General features: G+C 46.8%; 1 protein-coding gene across 1 annotated transcript in view; it reads left to right on the top strand.

The window, feature by feature from the left end:
• The first annotated feature begins 22,504 nt into the window (after positions 1–22,504).
• The window catches only part of LOC115462064 (FERM and PDZ domain-containing protein 1-like), a 66,006-nt gene continuing 63,986 nt past the window's right edge, over positions 22,505–24,524 (top strand). Inside the window, 1 exon segment of the mRNA XM_030192108.1 lies at positions 22,505–22,565. Coding sequence (XP_030047968.1) covers positions 22,505–22,565 — 61 coding nt within the window.

Below are 24,524 nucleotides of genomic sequence, written 5' to 3'. Positions count from 1 at the left end.
GTGTCCAGCAGTGTACCCTCCTCTCCCCTGCCCTGCATGCACCCATGTCCAGCGACCCCCTCCATCCACCCATGCCCAGCAGCGACTCTCTTTTCCCCCCTGCTACCCCCTCCCGAGTTGTTTTGTGAATTCTTCTTCTTCTCCCTCCCTCCCAATCCGGTCCCTCACCGCGCGCTTGTATTTTAAATTCTTCGCTTCCAGCGCCGAGTCACCGACTGTCCTGAGTCCTCCTTTGCCGATTCGCGCTTCAAAATGGCCGCTGAGACTTCAGCCGAAGTCTCGGCGGCCATTTTTAAAGCGCAAATCGGCAAGGGAGGACTCAGGATAGTCGGCGACTCGGCGTTGGAAGCGAAGAATTTAAAAAACAAGCAGGCGGTGAGGCGGATCCGGAGGGAGGGAGGAGGGAGGGCGGAGAGCCAGAGCCGGCTCGCTATTTTCAACAACTGGCTCGCAAGCCGGAAGAAAATTTAACAACCGGCTCGTGCGAGCCGGCTCCAGCACACCACTGGCCTTATAGCAGTCATATTTGGTCAAGTTTAAGATATGGGATAAAATCACTATATTTAAAAATGTTGGTGTTCCATGAACCAGGTATGCGGTTTGTGTTAATGCAGGAGAGCTGTTGCACAGACTGTTTACTTAGAAATCCATCATCAAGTGTACTCTAAGGCATTATTAAGGAGTATCCCAAGAAACACTACTCACATCTAGTGCCCACCCATATTAGCTCTGGGCCCACCCAAAATGTCAGGTCTGGCTACGCCACTGTATGGTATCACTGTATCTCTCCCCCAACCTCCGAATGACACACTCTTAAGCTTTATCTTTCCCCACACCAGTGACACACTCAGCTTGTTCTACCCCCCACACCCAAGGATCAATCTCAGCTTTCTCTGCCCTTCTCTCATCGGCATGGCACACTCTCTCACCTTGCTCTGTCCACCCCCCACAGCACATGCACACCTTGCTCTTCCCGCCCAACCCCCTCCCCCAATCCACAGGGCACACTCTCACCTTGCTCTGCTCCCTCTCCAATCCCAATTGCACACTCATCTTGCTCTGTTCCCCCGCTCAATCCCCATGGCACAATCTCACTTTGCTGTGCCCCAACCCCCATGGCACAGTCACCTTGTTCTGCCCCTCCCCACCATCCCCATAGAACACTGTCACCATGCACTGCCTCCCACCCCATGGCACACTCACCTTGCTCTGCCCTTCTCTTGTCTGCATGGCTCACTCACCTTGTTCTGAACCCCCCCCCCCACCACCACCACCACCACCACCAGTCGCCATGGCACATCCTTGGTATCAGTGTCAATCACCCTCTCTTCATAACCTTTTGGCTTAATTTTTTATGCACTTCAAATTTTCAGTATATGTCTGTGAGTATAAGGGCTTTTTTTTATTCACATATCTTGTTGGATATGCACACATCCAAAAATTATGTTCCATTAGTCCTGTGTGGAAACTTGTCTTTTACTTTACTCCTTGTGCCTTTAGTGGTCTCTTAAGCAGATAATGTATATATTTAACTTCAGTGCACTTTACTGAAAATTTAGCTAGCAAACTAGTTCAGTCCTGAGACTCATAATTCCTTTTCATTTTACACTCTCTCAAATGTAGAAAGACAAAACTTCCCTTGTTTTAATCCTCTTATAGCAGTGGCCTGGGCCCACTCACTTTGGGCTCAGGCCCACCCAGTAGCAGTACACCTATGATGTGGCTGGCAGGGATACCCAAGCCCCACCAGCCAAAAACTCCGAACTGTCCCTCCTGCATACTTCACCTGCAGTGAGCAGCAACTGATACATAGTGCTCGCACTAGCCTCACAGTCTTCCCTTTGATGTATTCCCTCCTATTCGGAAACAGGAAGTTGCATCAGAGGGAAGGCTGTGGGGCCAACATGAGCAGTATGTATTCACAGCCAGATTTTTGTGAAAATCTGCTATTTAAAAAGTATGCAGGGGAGGGGGTATGTTTGATAACCATATGGCATGCAGGTGAGAGAGGGAGAGACCAAATCACTTGTGGGACAAGGCGGAGTTCTTCTGCCCACCCATCTTCAGCCCAGGCCCACCCAAAATTGGGTGTCTGGCTACACCCCTGTCTTATAGTACCACTTATTTTTGTAACAAATGATTTTCCTCTTGATTACAGCAATATGCTTTTCTTCTTATGCATTTGCCAGGTCCACCAATTAAACCAAACCTTTTTTTTTTTTAAGTAGAATTTAGTACATGCATTTACAGCTGTAGCTCACAATGTTATGCTCTGGTACAGTAGATATTTGGCTATCCAGAAGGTTTATGGTTTAACAGCTAGAGTTGCTAATATGCAGTGCTTTGTTACCACAGGTTAATGACATTAATATGTCATTTTATGTAGTTAGACCCAATTACTAATAATGTACATTAACAGTGGTAGCACACATTATTAACTCCAGCTATAAGCTTGTACCTGAGGTAATGGAGGTTTTAAGTGACTTGTCTAGGATCATAAGGAGTGTCAGTGGGACTTGAACCAGGCCCCCCAGACTCCTCTGGTTCCCAGCCCACTGCCCAATCCCAGCAGGCTATTCTTCCACTCCTCTCTGGACTGTTTAATAAACCTGCAAGGAAAGGGAAAGAAAATAAGACAAAGAATACTATAATGCCTCTGTATTGCTCAGTAGTGTGACCTCACCTTGAGAATTCTGTGCAATTCTGATCGCCGTATCTCAAAAAAAAAAAAAAAGAGAGAGATAGCACAATTAGAAAAGGTTCAAAGAAGGGCGACCAAAATGATTAAGGGATGGAACTGCTCCCATATGAGGAAAGGCTAAAGAGGTTAGGGCTGTTCAGCTTGGAAAAGAGATGGCTGAGAAGGGATATGATTAAGGCCTATAAAATCATGAGTGGTGTAGAATGGGTAAAAGTGAATCGATTTTTTTACTCATTCATAAAGTACAAAGAGGGGATACTCAATGAAATTATATGGAAATATTTTTAAAACGAATAGAAAAAAATATTTTTTTCACTTAAAGAATTGTAAAGCTCTGGAACTCATTACCAGAGGACATGTAACAGTGGGTAGCATATCCAGGTTAAAAAAAGGTTTAGACAAATTCATGGAGGAAAAGTCCATTGTCTGCTATTGACATAGAAACTGGGAAAGCCACTGCTGTCTCAAGAATTGGTAGCATAGAATCTTGCTACTATCTGGAATTCATTCTATAAATTGAAGCTGATCTGCTCTATCTGCTCCCTCTTTCTGCCGTTGGTGCTTAGAGGGGCATTTTCGAAAGGGACGTCCAAGTTGCGATTTGGACGTCTTTGTAAAACGGCGAAATCCAGGGGCGGGAAAACCCGTATTTTCGAAACAAGATGGACGTCCATCTTTTGTTTCGAAAATACTGTCAGGGACGTTCAAATCCTTAAATTTGGTCGTCCTTAAAGATGGACGTCCCTAGATATGGACATTTCTGACTTTCAGCGATTTTCGAAACCAAAGATGTTCATGTCAAAAACGTCCCAATGCAAGCCATTTGGACGTGGGAGGAGCCAGCATTTGTAGTGCACTGGTCCCCCTGACATGCCAGGACACCAACCGGTCACCCTAGGCGGCACTGCAGTGGACTTCATAAAATGCTCCCAGGAACATGGTTCCCTTACCTTGTGTGCTGAGCCCCCCAACCCCCCCCCCAAAAAAAAAACCTACTACCCACATCTGTACACCACTACCATAGCCCTTATGGGACCTATATATGGGTACAGTGGGTTTGTGGTGGGTTTTGGAGAGCTCGCTGTTTCCTCCACCAATGTAACAGGTAGGAGGGGTATGGGCCTGGGTCCGCCTGTCTGAAGTGCACTGCAGTACCCACTAAAACTGCTCCTGGGACCTGCGGCGGCAAAGAGAGCAAATAGAATATTAGGTATTATTAGAAAAGGAATGGAAAACAAAAGTGAGGACATTATGATGCCCTTGTATCGGTCCATGGTGTGACCGCACCTCGAATATTGTGTTCAATTCTGATCACCGCATCTCAAAAAAGATATAGTGGAATTAGAAAAGGTACAGAGAAGAGCGACAAAAATGATAAAGGGAATGGGGATGACTTCCCGATGAGGAAAGTCTGAAGCAGCGAGGGCTTTTCAGCTTGGAGAAAAGACGGCTGAGGAGAGATATGATAGAGGTCTATAAAATAATGAGAGAAGTGGAACGGGTAGACATGAATCGTTTACTTTTTCAAAAATACCAAGAAGCTACAAAGTAGTAAATTTAATACAAATCGGAGAAACTTTTTCGTCATTGTGTAATTATACTCTGGAATTTGTTGCCAGAGAATGTGGTAAAGGCAGTTAGCTTAGCAGGGTTTAGAAAAGGTCTGGACGACTTCCTAAAGGAAAAGTCCATAGACCATTATTAAATTGATTTGGGGAAAATCCACTGCTTATTTCTGGGATAAGCAGCATAAAATGTATCAAACTTTTTCGGGATATTGCCAGATATTTGTGACCTGCATTGGCCACTGTTGGAAACAGAATGCTAGGCTTGATGGACCTTTGTTCTGTCCCATTGTGGCAATACTTATGTACTTATAAAGGCTGGAGGCGAGCCTGCTGTGCTGTTTTTTTCACTGCCGTCGCTGTGACTTAAAAGGTTTAAACGCAGGGCGGCAGGAACAAAGAGGAGGGCTGTTGGGGAGCTGAGGGCGGGCAGGTGGGGCTGCATAGGTGCCCGGTATAAGAGGCTTGGGGAGGCTAAGCCTCCCCTTGGGGTTTAAATTGTTGATTGCAGCAGCTGCAGTGAAAGCCCGTCTCTAGCCTTCCAGTTGTAGAAATTGGTGTAATTTGATTACCTTACTGCTGGGAGAGTTGGCTGGAGGTGTTGGCTGGAGGTGTCCTGGGTTGCCAGGGAGATATTTAACTAGGATCATGAATTCCTGCACATGAGCAGTTCACACCAAAGAGACTTGCACTGACCCCTGAAATTTTAAAAGTGCTAAAAATAAGTTTTAAAAGTATTTGCATTAAATCTAATTGCAGAATTTAGGTGCTAGGAAGTGAGATTGGTATGCAATATGTACTCACATTTGCTCAAGCCATATGCAAATTAGTCTGTTTTTGGGAGGTTCTCATTTGCATATTTATGGGTAAAAATGGTTGTAAATGTTTACAGCCTTAATGTTAGGGCATGGCTCTGATCACAAATGTGAAGTTTGATCCAAAAATGAAGGGTTTATCTAGTGTTTTTGACTAAAAATTCCCATCAGAGTGTATGTTAATCTGCATTCAAATAGAGCTCTCTGATTGGATGAGCAGCTCCTGTTAGAAAATCTGCCCGGTAATAGAGAGATTTGACTGAGACAGGATCTGCATGTTTGAGCTCCGTGTGTAAGAAAGGAAAGAAAGAATTGTTGTTTGATCTAAGTTGACTGAAATGATAAAAGAGTGCCTGATTATGTGGTAAATGAGAAAATATGTGAAAAGAGATTGGTGGAAATTTACAAGTTTGAGGTTTCTCTATTGAGAAAAGGATCTGAATATTTCACTTGTAAGCCTTCCCTTCGTTCCCGTCAGTGTCCCGCCTTCTTCTGACGTCATTTCCTCTTTCCGCAAGGGCGGGACGCTGACGGAAATGAAGGGAAGGCTTACAAGGCTAGAGACGTGCTTTCACTGCGGCTGCTGCGACGGAGGCAGGGGAGCGAGAATTGTTGAGGGTGGGTATGGATGGCTGGAAGGGGGGCAGGGGATCGAAGAGAATCGCTGGGTGGGTGTGGATGGCTGATGGGGGGCAGGGGAGAGGAGAGAATTGCTGGGTGGGTGTGGATGGCTGGAGGGGGGCAGGGGAGAGGAGAGTTGCTGGACATGGATGGAGGAGAGGGAAGGGAGAGAGAAGAAATGCTGGACATGGATGGAGGGGAGGGAAGAGTGAGGAAGGAGATGAGATGAGGGAAAAGGAAGAGAGAAAAACTGCACATGGATGAAGAAAATAGGCAGAAGCTGGATCCACTGGACAGTCAAGTCTGCGGAGGACCCAGCTTTTACTTACGGATGTAGGACAAGAAATGAAGAAGAAAGGCAGAAAGTAAAGAAATAAATGGAAATGAAGCCCTGAAACGGAGTTAAGAGGACAGATAGCAGCAGAATCAGATACTGGGCCAGCATGATCAGAAAAATAAAGTCACCAGACAACAAAGGTAGAAAAGATAATTTTATTTTCATTATAGTGTTTAGAATATGTCCACTTTGAGAATCAGGTGCTCAACATTAAAAGTTTATATTTATTTACTTATTTATGGCATTTTAGCACACATTAAACATGAATTAGGATGTTTTGTGGCTCTGCATGAGAATTGTGATATTATGATCCCTTGTTTCATATTGTTGACGGTCTGCATTTTCCGTATGGGTGGTATATTGGTGTATTAGGTTCTGCCCAGTGTAATATTTATGGTACCGTAAGGTTCTGAGTGTGTTTTTGCACAAAGTTGTGCATAGTGTTTTGCAGTTGAGCAATTGTGGTTAGTATATGCTTTGAGCAACCACTTTATTCTTTGACATATGATACATATCTAATATCTAAATTTAATAAAAGGTATTAATTGTGACTTTTATTTTTATTTATTTTTTCTGTGTTATCAGACAATTATGGATTTAAGCTCCACCCCTGGCCCCACACCTAACCCCGCCCCCTTTAGCCTCCCCAAACAGTTGGGCCACCGACCGCCTATGTGGGGCTGGGTTGGAACTCGAACTCAGGGACTGAAAAGGGGGGGCTGAGGCAAGTCACTGGACATGGATGGGAGTGGAGGATAGGAAGCAAAGGAGAATCGTTGGACATGGATAGGAGGTGAGGGCAGAGGAGAATTGCTGGACATGGATGGGAGGGGAGGGCAGGAGACAGAGAGGAAAAATCGCTGGACATGGATGGGAGGGGAAGGGCAGAGTAGAATTGCATGGATGGGAGGGGAAGGCACGGGAGAGAAGAGAAACTGCTGGACATGGAGGGAAGGGCAAGCGAGAGAGGAGAATTGCTGGACATGGATGATGGAGGGGCAGGGGATAGAAGAACTTTGCTGGACATGGATGGAGGAGTGGGCAGGGGAGAATGGAGAGTTGCTGGACATGGATGGATAGAGGGGAGGGAAGTCAGGAAGGCGATGCACATGGATGGAGGGGAGGGAAGAGAGGAGAAATGCTGGACATGGATGGATGGAGGGGAGGGAAGTCAGGAAGGAGATGCACATGGATGGAGGGGAGGTAAGAGAGGAGAAATGCTGGACATGGATGGAGTGAAGGGAAGGAAAGAGAGAAGAAACATAGCCACCGAGAGGGGGGCATGGGGGACAAAATTCCCCGGGCCTCCAAGGGGGGGCCCGATGCCGCAGTCCCACCCGCCCTCTGTCGTCGACCGTCTGCCTCCTGCATTGAAATCGCAGTCTTACCTCCGTGAAAGCAGCACTGCAGGCAGCAGAACACCTCCCTTCGGGCCTCCTTCCCTCCCTGTGTCCCGCCCTTGTCTGACGTAACTTCCGTGAGGGCGGGACACAAGGAGGGAAGGAGGGCCGAAGGGAGGCGTTCTGCTCCTTGCAGCGCTGCTTTCACGGAGGTGAGACTGCGATTTCAATGCAGGGGGCCCGGTCTGGTGGCAGACGGAGGGGGGAGCGGCGGCGACCTCGGGGGGGGGTGGAGGGGGAGCAGTGGCTTCGCCGACCTTGGGGGGAGGAGTGGTGGCGACCTCGGGGGTGGGGCAGCGAGCGCAGGAGAGGCAGGGCCCCGGGGGCGGCCTTGCCCTGGGCCCGGCCCAGTCCCTCGGCGGCCCTGCGGAGAAATGTTGGACAAGGATGGAGGGAAGGAAAGACAAAGGAAGGAGATGCACATGGATAGAGGGGTGAGAAGAGAGGAGAAATGCTGGATATGGATGGAAGGGAGGGAAGACAGAGGAAGTAGATGTACATGGATGGAGGGAAGTGAGGAGAAATGCTGGATATGGATGGAGGGGAACTGCTGAATTTAAGGGCTGGATTGGAACACTTTGAGGGCAGATGCTAAAACTTGAAGAATAGGGACAGGGTTGCAGATGGTAGACAGGATGCATAAGAAAACAGGAGGATGGTGGACATGGTGAGAGAGAAAATATCAAATGGAAAGAAGACACTGCATAAAACAGAAGACACTGGGACCAAAGCGAAGAGAAAAACTAAATGCTCAGACAACTGTCATGTGTTTTTCAAGTGTGATCAAGGTGCAGTATTCTGCTAGCGTGTAGTATTTACTGCCCTTTTTGTTTTGTTTTTTTCACTAGTTAGTGTATTGGTGTTTTAGAGCCCGGTGTAATTACAGTGCTGCCTTTCCACGCATAAGGTTGTAGCTCGTCCTGACCTTGGAATTAGTGCTGTTTTGGTTTGGTAAGGTTATGAGTGTGTTTTTGCACAAGTTTGTATATAGTGTTTTGCTGTGGTGAGATTGTGTGTTGGCCTTACTGAGGTGGCACCAAAACATCAGAAAGGGTTTTAGAGCCTAAATCATGACATACTACCTCTTGAAGGATCTACATAGCCTATTCATTTCTAAGGTCAACACTGGCATGGTATGGGAAAGGAGGTGGGGAAATACTACTGGAGAGGAAGAGGGAGTGCTGGGTAAGGAGGAAAGAAGGAAGAAAGGAAGGAAGGAAGGAAGAAAGGAAGGAAGGAAGAAAGGGAGAAAGAGCTGGCTTTTTTGGGAATAACCATAATGAATATGTAAGATATATGCAAATGAATATGCTAATATGCCCTGCCCCATCCTTTACCCCCCCCCCCCCCCCCAAAAGAAACAGTCAAACGACACCCATGCATGGGGCCCGGATATATGTTCATATAACTCCCCTTCTGAAATCATCTCACTGGCTACCACTTCCTCAATGCATTGCCTATAAAATTTTAATTTGGGTGTTTAAAGTTAAGACCACCCAATAGCCTGTCTTCCTAGCACATATGCTGTCCCCTTAAACCCCTGCATGCTCTCTTCGTTCACAGATGCAACAACACCTGATTGTTCCCTCAGATAAAGATATCATTCATGCTAAAATAAGGTGCTGCACATAGGCGGTCGGTGGCCCAACTGTTTGGGGAGGCTAAAGGGTGTGGGGTTAGGGGTGGGGCCAGGGTCAGAGCTTACATCCATAATTGTCTGAAAACACAGAAAAAAAATAAGTAAAAATAAAAGTCACAATTAATACCTTTTATTAAATGTAGATATTAGATATGTATCATATGTCAAAGAATAAAGTGGTTGCTCAAAGCATATACTAACCACAATCGCTCAACTGCAAAACATCAAGGTCAGGTATACATATAAAGTAGCACATATGAGTTTATCTTGTTGGGCAGACTGGATGAACCGTACAGGTCTTTTTCTGCCGTGACCTACTATGTATGTTATGTTGCTATGCACAAATTTGTGCAAAAACACACTCAGAACCTTACTGTAACATAAATATTACACTGGGCAGACCCTAATACACCAATATACCACCCATACGGAAAATGCAGACCGTCAACATGTATGTTTACCTGCAAAATATGCAAATATATGCAAGAGAAATGAAGGTTTGTAAGGCATTTTTTGTGGATATCATGAAACCCTCTGTCTAGGGCATATTCCAAGACCTGCTTGAGAATCACTGCTATAGAAATAAAGTCGGTATTTCCTCTGTAATTTTAAATAATTACTTTGACTTCCATGAATATGGGAATGCTTTCAAACATATATATTTGGACATCCTGAACTTAATATTTGACTTGGACATGGCTAAGAGGCTAAGACTGCAACAAGGTCTGGAAATCCTTTAGAAAGAACAATGTCTATGCTGAATCATTATCTGTATGAACCTAAAGCAGGGCTCACGGACACATTGTTAAATGTTCACGTCCATTCACAGAGGAGGCAATCCAAGGAAGAGAGAATAACTGAGTAGCTAAAATTTTCTCAACACCTTTTACTCAGTTCCTTCATGCAGTGATCTCGTTGCATAAAATCCAGACCAAACCTCTGCAGGAACCCCACAAAGTGTGAAAAAAAAAACAGAACAAAAAAGAGAAATTCATTGTGTGTGCCATCACCCAGGTCATTATCTGCTGCTGCCCCCCCCCCCCCCCCCAAATGCAGGGCTGCTTGGCACTGCAGCCAAGCAGCTCTCAGAAGTTTCCTCCGATCCTTCCCGCCCTCAGCTGAGCTTCCCGATGACAGCCCTCCTCTCTCCATTCCCCCCCCCCCATCCCGGTGCGTGTTTACTGTTTTACTTTTAGTGGCAGCGAGTGGTGATGGCAGTGATGAAAAAGAAAGCACTGTGGGCTCCTCCAGCTTCTCCCTTCCCTTCCCTCACACGTGTCCCGCCTTCTGCGATGATGTATTTCCTGTTTCCGCGAGGGCGGGACAACGTGTGAGGGAAGGGAAGGGAGAAGCTGGAGGAGCCCACAGTGCTTTCTTTTTCATCACTGCCATCGCCACTCGCTGCCACTAAAAGTAAAACAGTAAACACGCACCGGGATGGGGGGGGGGGGAATGGAGAGAGGAGGGCTGTCATCGGGAAGCTCAGCTGAGGGCGGGAAGGATCGGAGCGAGAAAACTTCCGAGAGCTGCTTGGCTGCAGTGCCAGGCAGCCCCGCTTTTGGGGGGCGGGGGGTAGCAGCAAGGGGAAGGTTACGGTTGGGCTGGGGAGGCTTAGCCTCCCCAAGCCTCTTATACAGGGCACCTATGGTGCTGCATTTTTTCAGTACAGGGCCCAGAGCTCTGGAACCAGCTCCCAGAACACCTACGTACTCAGTCATCCCTGAACAGATTTAAAATTGATTTGAAGACCTACCTTTTTCAGCAAGCATTCCCATAGTGACCACTGCAGGTTTTGACCACTGTGAGCCTGTCCCTGACCTCATGTGTGTGTGTGTATACGGGGATGTGGCTGCGCGCAGAAGGGAAAACTCAGACTGACCTAATTGGTTTCAGCATTTTGACTTCACTTCATCTCCTGTCTATTAAATCTCCTTGCCAACAATGGCTATGCCATGTCACAAGTACCTGGCAAAATCCAAGATTCCAAGTTTATTAAGAGCTTGCTATCCCGTCTATCAGTAACACCAGCTAGGCGGCGTACAAACTATGCAAAAAAAAGAGAAAGATAGAGAACACAAATATACACCAAATAGACGAGGAAAGGCAGGGGGAACTATAATATTCAAGATAGGAAAGCAGGAGATAAATCTTGAATATTATAGTTCCCCCTGCCTTTCCTCGTCTATTTGGTGTATATTTGTGTTCTCTATCTTTCTCATATTTTTTTTTGTATAGTTTGTACGCCGCCTAGCCGGTGTTACTGATAGACGGGATAGCAAGCTCTTAATAAACTTGGAAACTTGGATTTTGCCAGGTACTTGTGACATGGCATAGCCATTGTTGGCAAGGAGGTTTAATAGACAGGAGATGAAGTGAAGACAAAATGCTGAAACCAATTAGGGCAGTCTGAGTCTTCCCTTCCCTGCGCAGCCGTCATCCCCGTATACGCAAAACAAAGCAAGCAAACCTATGAGCTGCTTCATCTACGTTGTCAATCTTTATTGTTGGTAGCATTTTTATTTACCGTATTTTTCGGACTATAAGACGCACCGGACCATAAGACGCACCTAGGTTTTAGAGGAGGGAAATAGGAAAAAAAAAATTTTCCTCTTTCCCTCCTCTAAAACCTAGGTGCTCTGCTCCGGTGCGTCTTGTCCGGGTTTCGGACCTCCGTTCCAGTACTTACATGATTCCATGTGCCCTGGTGGTCTAGTGACGTCGGGGCAGGAAAGAGCCCCCTCTTTCCTGCCCATCGCGCTGCTCTCCGTGCTCCTCAATGCTTTCTGACGGTCTCGGCGAGATTCAAAATGGCCGCCGAGAATCTCGGCGGCCATTTTGAATATCGCCGAGACCATCAGAAAGCATTGAGAAGCACGGAGAGCAGCGCAATGGGCAGGAAAGAGGGGGCTCTTTCCTGCCCCGACGTCACTAGACCACCAGGGCACATGGAATCATGTAAGTACTGGAACGGAGGTCCGAAAATGCTACCTTCGGACTATAAGACGCACCCCCCATTTTCCTCCCAAATTTTTGGGGAAAAAAGTGCGTCTTATAGTCCGAAAAATACGGTAATCTCACTTATATTTTCAAACATGCCAGCTTGTGCAGCATACAGATGTACACAGAGGAAGCATAAAAACGGATAACTTTTCATAGGTAAAGTAGTAATTTGTTATAAATCTTAATCAGTGGTCAGTTGGAGGGGCAGGTTACAGGGACACCCTAGCATGTGTTATATTCGTGCAGAGATTTTTTCTTTCCTGGTAATGGGCCACTAAAATATACATCATGTTATGAGAATCAGGTGCTTAACATTCAGAGTTTCTATCTATCTATTTACGACATTCATATCCCACATTTAACATGTATTAGGTTGAATCCTGGGATCATTTGAAAGCTTTATTTTTTTACCTGTGCCTAGATGGTTTGTGGGAATTTGCTCCATCTGTTTTGAAGAATGCAGTGGTATATTATAAAAATGCACTTAATATTGTCTATTACTATTATTTACTACTGGTTGATATACAACATAAGTTAACCAACAGGCTTATTTTTGAAAGAGAAGGGCGCCCATCTTTCGACACAAATCGGAAGATGGGCATCCATCTTCCAGGGTCGCCCAAATCGGCATAATCGAAACCCGATTTTGGGCATCCTCAACTGCTTTCCGTCGCGGGGACGACCAAAGTTCACGGGGTATGACAGAAGCATAGCGAAGGCGGGACTAGGGCGTGCCTAACACATGGGCGTCCTCGACCGATAATGGAAAAAAGAAGGGAGTCCATGACGAGCACTTGGGCGACTTTACTTGGTACATTTTTTCTTACGACCATGTCTCAAAAAGGTGCCCGAACTGACCAGATGACCACCAGACAGAATCGGGGATGACCTTCCCTTACTCCCCCAGTGGTCACTAACCTCCTCCCACCCTAAAAAAAAACTTTAAAAATATTTTTTCCAGCCTCTATGCCAGCCTCAAATATCATACCCAGCTCCATGACAGCAGTATGCAGGTCCCTGGAATAGTTTTAGTGGGTACTGCAGTGCACTTCAGGCAGGCTGTCCCAGGCCCATCCCCCCCTACCTGTTACACTTGTGGTGGTAAATGTGAGCCCTCCAAAACCCACCAGAAACCCACTATACCCACATCTAGGTGCCCCCCTTCACCCCTACGGGCTATGGTAGTGGTATACAGTTGTGGGGAATGGATTTTGGGGGGGCTCAGCACACAAGGTAAGGGAGTTATGCACCTGGGAGCTTTTTCTGAAGTCCACTGCAGTGCCCCCTAGCGTGCCTGGTTGGTGTCCTTGCATGTTAGGAGGACCAGTGCACTACGAATGCTGGCTCTTCCCACAACCAAATGGCTTGGATTTGGTCATTTCTGAGATGGACGTCTTCGGTTTCCATTGTCGCCGAAAATTGGGGACGACCATCTCTAGGGATGACCATCTCTAAGGTCGACGTAAAAGTTGAGATTTGGGCATCCCCGACCGTATTATCGAAACGAAAGATGGCCACCCATCTTGTTTTTCGATAATACAGGTTTCCCCGCCCCTTCGCAGGGACGTCCTGCAAGGAAGTCCTCAGAAAAACTTGGGCGCGTTCGATTATGCTCCTCAGTGTATTTATTTAGTTTTATGTTTCAACTGTTTTATTGACACCTCAATTTGGTACAGCACAATAGTATAAACAGTATTACAGAACGTTTCTGGTGTACTATACATAAATATCCTAAAATTTAACCAGGGTCAAACTTTTATTTTTGTTTTCCCCTCCACTCTTCCCCCCTCCCAATCTCCGCCCCATCCCCAGTATGTTTCGCAGGTGTGGGAGCTTCGTGTTGATGTACTGGTTAGGCTGTGATATGCAACTATTCGGGACCCTCTGTATGCCTAAAGATCTTTCAGCTACTCAATATCCAGTCTCCATCGAGATGGGACTTTTCATTAACCGAGGGATCAAATCTTGTTCCTGGTCCCTGCAGCGATGACTTATTACCAGAGCCGTACCTCCACCATAGCATCCAACTCTCAAGACGTCCAGTCCCCTCCCGCATCTCTCCTCTAGCTACTCCCTCTCCTGCCCCCCTTCAACCTCCCCTCCCCCGGCAAGCATCGAATGGAACTGTCTCACTCTCTAATTCCTGGCCTCCTCCATCCCCACCACTTCGCTTCAACTTTATCAGGCATTGAGGAGTACGCTACGCCCCCTTGGGCTAAGGGCTTGCAGATATGGCATCCAGATCTGGAGAAATTGTGCTCTGCGTTTGGGTGATCGCTTGGAATCTCTTGCTTCCCAAGAGGCCAATAGGTGTACTTGGTTTCACCAGTGCCAGTAGGCCGGCTCCTCTGGGGATGTCCAGTATTGCATAATACACTTCCGAGCAACCAAACTCAGTTTCCTGCATAGTTTTATAGCGGGGGCACGCAGCGGGGCAAAGGCTCCTGGCCAGCAGCGTAGCCAGACCTGCCATTTTGGGCGGGCCCCGCATTAACCTGGGTGGGCTGTTTCCAACCCCACCCCTACACAGTAATTTTAAAATATTCCCCCCCCCCCCCCCCCAGGCATTTTCTTCTGTCTCCCTCGGCCTACCTTGGCAGCGCTTTCTCCCTTCGCCATCCCCTCCCTCTCTTCTGACGGCTCTCCCCGTCCGCGTGGTCTGTTTATTTTTAGTCCTTGAAGCGCCGTTCTCCCTCCAGCACCGCACCGGCGATTCCGATAGCCTTTTGCCAGAGTGCGTCGTCGGGGACGGGGCCTCTCAGGCGCGTCCTGAGGTGGGATGCGCCTAAGGAGAAGCCCCGCCCCCGATGATGCACGCTGGCAGAAGGCTATCGGAATCGCCGGTGCGGTCCTGGAGGGAGAACGGCGCTTCAAGGACTAAAATTAAACAGACCACGCGGATGGGGAGAGCCAGCGGAAGAGGCAGGGAAAGATGGCTTGGGTTGGGGCGTGTTAGGGTGGGCGCTGGGCGGGCCTGAAGGAAAGTGGCTGGGCCTGGGCCCGTCCAGGCCCACCCGTGGCTACGCCCCTGCTCCTGGCTGATCCAGCAAAAACTGCCTGTCCGTCCCTTGAATCTTATTCCCCAATCGGCTTAAAAAACCTTTTACCTGCTGCCAAAATGAACGCACCTTGGGACATTGCCATAAGGCATGATACAGTGAGCCGGGACCCCTTCCGCATTTGGAACAAGCTGAACCGTCTGGCCCCTGCACATGAGCCAGCTGTGCTTTAGACATGTAGCCTCGGAGGACTACCCTATATCCGCATTCTCTCAGCCTTTCATCCTGTACTAGCATACTAATGCCTTTCAGTGTAGCTGCCACATCCCAAGACGTTAGTGAGGACCCTATATCTTGTTCCCATTTGTTTTTGAGATCCTCGTATTGTCTCTTGGGTTGACGCCGGGCCAAGGCTGCATACAGACCAGATACCGAGTACCTCTCTGTCAACAGCTCCTCAAAAAAACCTCGAATTGCTTCCCCCATTCGCCCCTTCAGAGCTGCCTGGTTTAGGGATTTCATGTAGTGTGTAACCTGTGTATGTGCGAACCTATTGCCCCATGTTGCCCCCACCTTGTCCTGAAGGGCGTTAAATGTTTGCGTCTCCCCATTCTCCATTAATAAGTGTTCCAATTTCGTGATACCCAGCCCTTGCCACTCACCAAAGACCGGGTTGTCCAACCCCGCTTTAAATACTGGGTTGCCTATAATCGGTATCTGGTCAGTGACGTGTGGATGTCCTCCCAGCTGCCTCATCCACCATTGCCACGTCTCTCTAAGAGGTTGAAATAAAATGCTCTTTTAAAATTTGAACGGGATGAGGCGACGAGGCAAATGGAGAAGTGCCTGCACATCGTAAGGCGCAAAGAAGGCCTTCTCAAAGGTTAAGGGTGTGTAATATTGCGTGTCTTGAGAGAAATCCCCCAGATGTCGCATCAGGCATGCCTGGTTGTATAGGAACAAGTCCGGGAAGCCTATGCCTCCCTGCTTCCAGCTTCCCACTAACATGTCCTGTCTGAATTTTGGTTTCTTCCCTACCCAGCAGAACCGACTAAAAAGGCGGGTCACTCGTTTCAAATCAGTCTTCGTCAAGCGGATTGGCAGTGTTTGTAAGGCATATAGCCAGCGGGGGAACAGCACCATCTGTATTAGGTGTATTCGCCCCATCAAAGACAAAGGGAGGTTCATCCATGAGTCTAATTTGTTCCTAGTATGTTCTAGTAGGATCTTGACATTTAGCTGATATAGATCTGAGGTATTCATTGTGAGTCGAATGCCTAAGTATTTAAAAGAGTCTTTGGTCCATTTCAGTGGGAACCCAGGTCCCCAGTCACTTTGGCTCACCGCTGGCGAGGCCAGAGCTTCAGACTTGTCCAAGTTTATTCTAAAGCCTGCATAATCTCCGTATTCACGGAATGCCTCCAATAATGTGTCTAGCGATTCTCTCGGGTTCGTGAGGTGTACCAGGAGATCGTCTGCGAATGCTGCGATCTTAAACATGTGGGGTCCCACTCTGACTCCCTGAATCATAGGGTTTTCCATAATCTCTCTTATAAGGGGGTCTAAAGTCAGTACAAAAAGAAGGGGGGATAGTGGGCATCCCTGCCTCGTGCCCCTCCTAATAGGAAAGCTCTCCGACTCAAGCCCATTTATCCACATTGTTGCACTAGGATTAGCATATAGGACTTGAATCGCTTCGACAAACCGCCCGGAGAAACCATAGCCTTCCAAGGTGGCAAAGAGGAAGTCCCAGTGGACTTTGTCGAAAGCTTTTTCCGCGTCGAAGCTAACAAGCAATGACGCTGAGTTACCCTGTGAGTTGTGTTCCAATGATGTCAGGATCTTCCTCAAATTTTTGCTCACCGCCCTACCTCCCACAAAGCCAACCTGGCTTTCATGTATCAGTCTAGGCAATAGTCTTGCCAGCCTGTTGGCCAAACTTTTTGCCAGCAGCTTAGCATCATAGTTCAGTAGGGAGATAGGGCAGTACGAGGTCGGCTCTAAAGGGTCCCTCCCAGGCTTTAGCAAGACTATTATGTGGGCTCTGTTCAAATCGGGGGGCATTGCCTGTTTCTCTATTAGTTGATTTAAAAATCTAGTAAGAGCTGGTATAACGCCTCCCTCCATCAATTTGTAGAATTCCCCTCGAAGGCCATCTGGTCCTGGGGCCTTTAACCGTGGGCTTCGTGTTATAGCCAAACTAACTTCATTTTCCGTTATTAATTGGTTAAGGCTGTCCAGCTCCTGTGTTGTGAGTCTTGGCAGTGCTATGTTATCTAAGTACATCTGGCTAGGAAGGCCCTCTTCCTCTGGAGCGGCATATAGCCCCCTATAAAATGTCTGGAAAGTGTCACAAATTGCCTTATCTGTTGTGTGGAGACCTCCCCCTTTTTGCCGAAGTGCCAAGATATTTCGAGTCCCACCCCGAGGAGTAATTACTTTCGACATCAGTCTGCCCGTTTTATTACCATGCTTATAAAGCATGTAGCGGTAATAGGTCTGGGACTTATGTGCCCTCCCCTGTAGCAGTACGTTCAGGGCGGTCTGAAGCTCTAGCATTTGCTGCTTGTCTCCTATTGCATGTGTGTCCCCATATCTCTTTCGCGCCTGACACAGCTGTTTACTGAGACGTAATATCTCTCTGTCCCGTGCTTTCCTCACATAATGTGCATGACTTATAATTTCCCCTTTAAGAACCGCCTTAGCCGCTTCCCAGAACAAAACAGGGTCGTCTAAGTGTTCTTGGTTATGTGTGTTATATTTTGCCCAGCTAGCATGTAAGCGGCCCTTAAGCACTGGATCCGAACTTAGTTCCAGGGGGAATTGCCATCTATATTTCTGTTGGGCCATACCCCCAGGCATCCACTCAATTTTGACCCAGGCATGATCAGATACCGCATATGGTCCAATTTCTGCCGTGGTCACCTCCCCGAACATTTGGCGCGATGTCAGAATATAGTCAATTCGCGACTGAGTCGAATGGGCCCGTGAAAGGTGAGTATAGTCTTTCTCGCCTGGGTGCAACACCCGCCAGACATCAATGAGGTCTAACAACTGGCCCATCTGCAGGAGTCCTTTGTTATTATAGTAAGAAGCTGCCCCCGGGGCTGATCTGTCCAGTAAGGGGTCCCAGGCTGCATTAAAGTCTCCCCCCACTACCATGGCTGTGTGTGATTGTTTTAACAAGAAGCTGAGCAGGCTTTGGAAAAATCTCCGGTCGTAGCTATTTGGGGCATATATGTTGCAGATTAGCAGTCTCTGCCGCCCGACAACCGCTTCCAGAATGACATATCGTTCTGCAGCGTCAATCAGAAGTGGTTTGATCGCTGAGGCTATACCTTTTCTAAATAGCACCGCTACTCGTCCCTTTTTTCCTTTTGCATTCGCAGCAATACAGTTCCCTACCCACCATGTGTTGAGTTTGGCGTGCTCGGTTTGGTCTAAGTGCGTCTCCTGTAGGAGTGCAATATCCGTTTTCTGCCTATTTAGCTGTTGTAATATCTTAGATCTTTTTATGGGCGAGTTCACCCCGCCTACATTCCATGATATAATTCTTACTATTTTGGTTATATATATTGAATAGTTGATGCCATGTAAGACTGCTTTTGTATGCCACGAGAGCAGCCCAACCTCTGCCCTCTCTGGCTCTTAATTCCAACTTGTCCTCAAAAGCTCTGAGTCCTAAGCCCAATCCAACTGTAGCCCGCTCCTTACCCACAAAGCTCTTTTCATGGGAAATTGGTGTTACTAGGCCCCACGCAAATCCTCGTTGTCGTCCTTTACCACTTCTCCTCTTAGATCTCATCCCCTGCTTACCGCTACCCGCATCCCCCCCCCCCTCCTCCCATCTCCCCTCCCCCGCCTCTAACCCCCCCTGTCCCCTATGTCCGGGCCCACTAAATGGGACCATAACTTCCTTACGTCCCTCCCTCGCTCCTCCCTCCTTTTTTAAACAGTAAACAAATAGAACAGAAAAAACAGTAAACAGTTCCCCCAAATATTCAGCTGGTCAAGAGTTGTAGTGTCGTAGCCCCCTCACCAGGGCTTTACCTACTCCACTCTTTATCCATGTCCTCTGCAGGTGAATGTATCCAGCATCCAGGGACTCTAACTTTATAGCTGCAGCAGTCAAACAAGGCAGTCCTTCCGTAGCCAGGTAGTCCGCCTCTTTGGTGAGCTAGAACTGCTGCTGTATTAACTTAACTTAATCCCCCAACTGGGTCAGTCCAAAAAGAAAAGGAAAATATTAATGTCTCTCCACGTTCAAGTGTCTTCTCTCCTCCATGATCGCCAAAGCTGCCTTGTTAATTGAATTAAGCAAAAACGCTCCTTGCATCTTTCCGTACTAGGCCACCGCCTCACGACTCCGCATCTCCGCTCAGTAAATTGTAATCCTCTCGCTATTCAGCGCTCCTCGGGTGTTGTTGCCTCCAATTGTCTCAAGAAATCCTGTGCCGCCTTCAGCCGTTTATAGATTTTTGAGGTGCCATTATAGGTCACTCGCAGCTTCGCGGGGTTACTGCAGTGCAAATCTGATTTTTTTTTGTGAAACAATTGTGAGCAGACCTCTGAGAACTTGCGGCGTTTGGCTGCCACCCCTGCAGAGTAGTCCTGAAAGCAGCGGATCGTTGACCCTTCATATGTTAAGGCATTGCCGGATCGGAGCTGTTGCAGCACCTCTTGCTTCTGGGCGTAGTTCAAAAAGCGCATTATCCACCACCCGAGGTTTATTTGAACCAGTTGTTTTAGCTCCCAACCTGTGCGGCCCGTTCTATACGAAGGGGCCCCATGGATTCTGGGAGATGTAGTTCAGCTGTAATCCACCTAGTCAGAAAGACCTCTAAGCCCGTTCTCCAACACTTTCCGGCAGACCGATCATACGAATATTATTCCTCCTGGACCTGTTCTCTAGGTCTTCGATTTGTCTTCCATCTCCTGCAGTGTGCTTTTTTCATGGAGGTCTGTGAGCCCCTCTACCTCGGCCATTCTGTCTTCTACTTCGCCTACTCGCGTCTGGAATACAGCACAGTCACGCAAAAGGTCAGTCAGCTGAGCCTGTACTTTCTCCAGCTTCGAATCTATAGGGGATAATCGCCGTTCCAGCAAAGCCTCATTATTGTTGACATTTATCGCCGTGATTTCAGCAACCCACGCTGACGTTACTGGAGGGCCGGGCGGGCTTACGGGTGGCGCCATCTTGTCTTCTCCTCCCCTGCCTCGGAGCTTATCTTTAAGTGCGGTCTTCATCGCCATTGCGCCGCCGGACAGATCGCGGATGTTTTCGCCTGCCGCTGGGAGTCTTGCCGTCACTGAAGGTGCGGTTTGCGGCTCAGGGGGTTCCGTTCTTCAGGTTTTGGAGGAGGGTCGGGAGCCGGAGAAGGTCGCGAGTTTCAACCTCTCACGGACATGACGTCACCGGAAGCTCTTTATTTAGTTTTTAGTGTAGAAAAATGATCACAAAATACAGAGTTTGAAATTGCTATTTCTATTCTGTTCAATTCTGGTCGCCGCATCTCAAAAAAGATATAGTGGAATTAGAAAAGGTGCAGAGAAGGGTCAAAAATGATAAAGGGGATGGGATGACTTCCCTATGAGGAAAGGCTAAAGTGGCTAGGGCTCTTCAGCTTGGAGAAAAGGCGGCTGAGGGGAGATATGATACAGGTCTATAAAATAATGAGTGGAGTTGAATGGGTAGATGTGAAGCGTCTGTTTCTGCTTTCCAAAAATACTAGGACTAGGGGGCATGCGATGAAGCTACAATGTAGTAAATTTAAAACGAATCAGAGAAAATGTTTCTTCACTCAACGTGTAATTAAACTCTGGAATTCATTGCCAGAGAATATGGTAAAGGCGGTTAGCTTGGTGGAGTTTAAAAAAAGTTTGGACAGCTTCCTAAGGTAAAAATCCATAGATCATTATTAAATGGACTTGAGGAAAATCCACTATTTTTGGGATAAGAAGTATAAAATGTTTTGTACTCTTTTGGGATCTTGCCAGGTATTGTGACCTGGATTGGCCACTGTTGGAAACAGAATGCTGGGCTTGATGGACCTTTGGTCTTTCCCAGTATGGCAATACTTACGTACTTATGTACCAGCTATAATAATTTTAAGCTGTTTTTGTGATATTCATGTCATGATATTTATATCTACACTATATGGGAAGCTTTCAAATAAATTAAAAAGCTGTCCAATAAATTAAAAAAATCTTTTGTCCTCAACTTTTAAGGCACTGCCTATTCAATTGAACAGCTTTAGGACTAGTTACAGATGAACCAACAATAAAAAGCAACAACAACAATGTGGATGCAACAGCTCATGAGTTTGCTTGCTTTGTTTTGAGTAACGGGGATGACAGCTGTCCTGGGAAGGGGAAACTCAAATTGTCCTAATTGGCTTCCTTGTTTACAATGGACTAGATAGGCTCACTTCCACTCCCGTTTATTAAACCTCCTTGATTGTAAACAGGCTACTGGGCTAGATGGACCATCGTTCTGTTCCAGTATGGCTATTCTTATGTTTCTGATTTTATAAGCCACTTAGATGTTTTGTGATTTGTGGTATATTAAATAAAGCTGAACCTTGAACTGGATTCCAGAGAGAATTTACTACTACAGTGGGCTAGGTAAACTGAGATTAAAAATCTGTGTTATGAAAAGTGGATTGGAGAAAAGAGAGTATCCAAATCAGTAATCAGTTTCAGGTTTCCTGGATGGTTTTAATTTTAGCAGCCATATTAGTAAACTTAGTTTAATATCAAGATCTTGATATGAAAGAAAACAAAGTAAAGCACTAGCAGATAACAGAAAGCTGTGCAAAACACTTCAGAAAGCATGCAAGCAGGTTACTATGCAATTTGTACTGTATAATAATGTGGGTTACTAATTCCCACAGTGTTATATGAGAAAGAGACTTAATCAATGTTAATTTGTGACATACTATGAAGCAAATTTTAGCAAAGACATACATCAGATTTAAGATGTCCAAGTTGGGACACCTCAAGTACCACTACTATTTTAGAACAGGATCTGCTAATGTAAAACCTGTTCTAAAGTACATAGAGAAAAGAATGTTTGTACTCTGGTTACGTGCATCCATTTTAGAATCATAAATATCTAAGGGGGTCTTTTACTATGCTGGTAGCATTTTTAGCTCACAGTAGAACTCAGCGGCTGGCATCAAGGAAAGTGGAGACCCTCTCTATGCAGGTCACTCCCAGTGTGCAAGGGACTCTTAGCCATACGGACCGACGCACCCGATGCCAACACCAACATCGAGGCTTCGGACTCGGCTCCAAAAATCTTTTCTCCATGAGCCTCTCTGGCTAACTGTGTTCCCTTCTTCATACGAAGACAGAGAATACAGTTTGCAGGGGTATGATCAGGCCCTAAACACTGAAGACAGCAAGAATGGGTGTCTTTGCCAGACATGGTCCTATTGCACCGAGTGCAGCACTTGAAGCCACCGGAAACTTTTGATGAAATGAAAGGTAAAATAAAGAAAACTTTAAAAGAGGCAAAAAATAATCTAAAAACAAAATACAGGGAAGGAATAAAATAAAGAAAAACCCTGAGAGAGGTACATAAAAAAACAAAAAGGAAGAAACAAAAAAGACCGAAGGCCAAATCAGCAGTGATGTGGGAATAAACGTGTCCTCTCCTCACCATGGAAAAAAAGAGAACTGCTGGTCCCGTGCTCTTGCAGGGGGTAGGAAGGCACTCATGCATGCGCGGTGGAGCACATCTCATGCTCAAAGACAAGCTCCAGACTGGAAACATGTGAGAATTAAAGGCCGGCTTGTCCTCGGAGAAAAAGAATTTTCATGTAACTTCACTGAGTGTCCCCTAGTCTTTGTACTTTTGAAAGAGTAAAAAATCATTTCACTTCTACTTGTTCTTCCCTAGTTTCTGGAATCCAGTGGATTGGAGGACCCGGAGCATGGTTTTGCTAGAGGTAGATCTTGTCAGACAAATCTCATTAATTTCTTTGAGTGGGTGATCAGATACTTGGATTGAGGGAAAACGCTAAATATGGTGTACTTAGATTTTAGCAAAGCTTTTGACACGATTCTGTATAGGTGACTGATAAAAAATGAGTCCCTTAGATGGCCCAGTAACTGACTGTGTTAGAAACTGGTTGAGAGAAAGGCAATAGAGGGGACTGATAAACAGAGTTAACTCAAAGGAAAGGTATGTTTCCAGTGGTGTGCCACAAGGATTGGTCCTTGTCCAGTCCTTTTTAATATTTTTGTCAGCAATATTGTGTAAGGGCTGTCTGGTAAGGTTTACCTCTTTGCAGATAAAACCAACATCTGCAAAAGGGTGGAACCCTGGTGGTGTGCATAGCATGAGTAGGATCTAGCAAAGCTTTTAGAATGATGTAGAATTTGTCAGCTAAGATTTATTGCTTTAAAAAAATGCAGGGCCGTGCATTTGGGAACTGTACAGTGCATGAAAAAAGAACGGGATTTGTGGATGTTTGTATCTGATGATATTAAGGTGGCTGAACAGGTAGGAAAGCTGACAACAAAAGCCAGAAGGATGTTTGGGTGCATAGGTAGAAGAATGGCTAGCAGGGCCGCCAAGAGACTGAACCGGGTCCGGGGCCCCCAGATCGCGGCCGATCCACCATAATCGTCACTGCTGACCCCCCCCCCACCCCAGATCCCGAGGCCCTGCCAGCAGAAGACGTCTTCCTTCAGTGCTGCTCTTCTGCCGATTGCCCACCCCTGTAGCTGCTTTTTGTCTCAGGGTATGCTCGGTTTCAAAACAGAGCATGTGTCCTGAGAGGAAAAACCGCCACTCAGCTGGGCAGAAGAGCAGCACTGGAGTTGCTCCTCCTGGTCCTCCCCAGCTGCCAAGGGGGGCCTGGCCGCTGTTCCGGAGTTTTCTCTCTCCTGTTCCTGTTGGGACGCGATCACTCGGGTCTTGACAGGAGCAAGAGAGAGAGAGACCCCAGCACTAGGCCCCCCTTGGAAGCCTGGGCCCAGGGAATTTTGTCCCCCCCCCTCTCGGCTGCCCTGCAAGAAAAAGATGGTGACAGCGCCTCTGTATAAGTTTCTAGTAAGACTCCATTTAGCATGCTGTGTACAATTCTGGAGACCACACCTTTCAAAGGCAAACTGGATGGAGTTGGTCCAGAGGACAGCTACTAAAATGGTCAGTAGACTTTGCCATAAAGCATATGGGGACAGACAAGACCTCAATTATACTTTGGAGGAAAGGCAGGAGAGGGAAGATTTGATGGAGATATTTAAATAGCCCCATGGCAAAATTGCACAGGAGGCAAGTCTCTTTCAACTAAAAGGAACCTATTAAATGAGGGAGCATAGGATAAAGGCGAAAGAGTATAGACTCCGGTGTTATCTAAGGAAATACCTCTTTATGGAAAGGGTGGTGTTTAGGTAGAATGGTCTCAAGGTGTGGAGACAACAATGTCTGATTTTGAG

This window comes from Microcaecilia unicolor, chromosome 2, assembly GCF_901765095.1.
Source record: "Microcaecilia unicolor chromosome 2, aMicUni1.1, whole genome shotgun sequence".
Taxonomy (NCBI): Eukaryota; Metazoa; Chordata; class Amphibia; order Gymnophiona; family Siphonopidae; genus Microcaecilia; species Microcaecilia unicolor.
This window is presented reverse-complemented; position numbering and strand designations above follow the sequence as displayed.